The sequence below is a fragment of the Sinocyclocheilus rhinocerous genome, unplaced genomic scaffold (assembly GCF_001515625.1).
Source record: "Sinocyclocheilus rhinocerous isolate Xijiao unplaced genomic scaffold, SAMN03320098_v1.1 scaffold1, whole genome shotgun sequence".
NCBI classification, from domain to species: domain Eukaryota; kingdom Metazoa; phylum Chordata; class Actinopteri; order Cypriniformes; family Cyprinidae; genus Sinocyclocheilus; species Sinocyclocheilus rhinocerous.
This window is the reverse complement of record NW_015638974.1, coordinates 1,012,386-1,014,745: the sequence shown is the minus strand read 5'-3', so window position 1 is coordinate 1,014,745 and position 2,360 is coordinate 1,012,386. Positions and strand designations below refer to the sequence as shown.

General features: G+C 38.8%; 1 protein-coding gene across 1 annotated transcript in view; it reads left to right on the top strand.

The window, feature by feature from the left end:
* Positions 1-2,360, top strand: part of LOC107750464 (maternal embryonic leucine zipper kinase-like) — a 12,424-nt gene that overhangs the window by 1,462 nt on the left and 8,602 nt on the right. The window contains exons 5-6 of the mRNA XM_016565833.1: positions 1,373-1,489; positions 1,578-1,721. Coding sequence (XP_016421319.1) covers positions 1,373-1,489; positions 1,578-1,721 — 261 coding nt within the window. The remainder of the gene's footprint in view (positions 1-1,372; positions 1,490-1,577; positions 1,722-2,360) is intronic.

The following is a 2,360-nucleotide window of genomic DNA, read 5'->3' as shown; positions in this document are numbered from 1 at the left end:
ACAGAGTCTGTGTCGGTTGGCTGCTTTTCTCAGCGTCCTGGAAGTATTTCAGATCACACTGAGAAAGGGTTATGGCATCAGTGACCTGAGGGTAACACACCCACACATGCACTGCATTTCAATGATCTCTTTTTATTTGAAGCTTAATATGAAATATCGTGAAAAGTTTTCCCTTCTACTTCCAACCTTTTCTTCTTTCTTTGTAGAGTGATATCGCTGCACTGTACATAAAGGTGGGAGTGAAGAATACTGGCACAGTCTTCCTGCACACAGATGCCCAGATTCCTGATGCTGATCAATGACATGCTAGTAGTATCAGGTACACATTGCAAACTCCTCTCACATTTCCTTCTCCTTCCTCTCAATCCTGTCAGTAGCTCTCAGTTTGTTGGTGTTTAGATATGTTTGTTTGTGTATAGGGGATATACCTGACTTGTTCAGTGAGGAAGAGGTTGATATGATCGTCACCTCTATTCGAGTGGAGTTGAGGGCGTGACACGCGTGAAAACTGCTGGAACTTCTTCATTGATCGTATACGCAGACAGCTTAAGGTTGGCTTCCTTGTTTTGAAGACTGCATCCTAAGTATATATTATGAATAAAAATGCAAATGTCACTCTGATGTAATGCCCCTCCTGCACTGTAGGTGGTGCTGTGTTTTTCTCCGGTTGGCTTCACTCTTCGTACACATGCGCGGAAGTTTTCTGCTCTCTTGAACTGCACTGCCATTGACTGGTTCCATCCTTGGCCCCAGCATGCACTGCAGTCTGTCAGCAGCACTTTTATACAAAATATCTCTGGCCTGGAGGTAACAGAGACTAGGGACAGTGAGGAGATATGTTTTTTTAAATTAATACCTTTATTTAGCAAGGATGCATTAAATTGATAAAAAGTGGCATTTATAATTTAATTTGTAAAATTATAAATGCTGTTAATTTGAATTTATTTATTTATGTATTGAATTAATTTGTTGAACACAAAAGAAGATATTTTGAAGATTGCTGGTAATCAAACAGTTGGTGGTTGCTATTGACTTCCATAGTATTTTTTTTTCCTACTATGGAAGTCAATGGCAACCACCAACTGTTTGATTACCAGCAATCTTCAGAATATCTTCTTTTGTGTTCAACATAAGAAAGCAACTCATACAGGTTTGGAACGACATGAGAGTGAGTAAATGATGACAGAATTTTCATTTTTGGGTGAACTATCCCTTTAAGATTGGCTTTTAATTTTACATTTGCACAAAACCTTTTGATGATTAAAGAGTAAATATGGAGATATTGTTTAATTTATTTCAGATTTAGATGAAATACCTTGTTGGCATGTTGAAAATGTTTTTTGGAAAAGAAATGTGTGTTACCGGTTTCTAGGATGATCTGCCCCGGGTTAAGATCGAGATTGAGGCTATGAAGAACCTCAGTCATCAACACGTGTGTCGTCTCTACCATGTCATTGAGACGTCAAGCAAGATCTACATGGTGCTTGAGGTATGTTTCCATGAAAGTGATTCTGATGCTTAAAGAAAATGCATTATGCTTTGTATGTTTATATGCATGTATCGTGCCGCTCTCTCAGTACTGTCCTGGAGGAGAACTGTTTGATTACATCATTGCTAAAGACCGGTTATCAGAGGAAGAGACCCGAGTGTTTTTCCATCAGATCATCTCTGCGATGGCCTATGTTCATAGCCAAGGTTATGCCCACCGAGACCTCAAACCGGTGAGTTGGTTGAAAAGAGCATTTAATTTTTAAGTAGTTTAAGCATATACTGAGTTCTCCCATTTAAAGGAACAGATCACCCAGAAATGAGAACGGTTTTAAAGGAATAGTTCACCCAAAGATGAAAATTTGCTGAAAATGTACTCTCCTTCAGGCCATCCAAGATGTAGATGAGTTTGTTTCGTCATCAGAACGTCTTGTCTGAATCGGGAGAGAATGCTCAGATCGAGCACTGTTTACAACACAGTTCAAAACGAATAAGTGGGTGGATTTTGATGTGAGAGGATAACAGGAGATGGACTTTTTCACTGGAGGGAGTGTTATTATGGATTATGGACTCGTATTTTGGCCAAAAGCGAGGGTTAAAAGTTAAAATGCCCTAATGATGAATTTGTTTCTCACAAACAGACAGGTTTTCACTAAACAAGAATTTAGGACTTGGATTCGAACTGAAGTCGTGTCGATCAATTGTGAATTATTATGATGCTTTTATCAGCTGTTTGAACTCTCATTCCAAACCCATAAGGCTTTATAATGTGTAACACAAAAGAGGAATTCAGAACACTGTGCGCATTCCTCTTTCTCATTCAATTACAACAAACAGGGACTGATGCTTTAAAGGAACACTCCACTATTTTT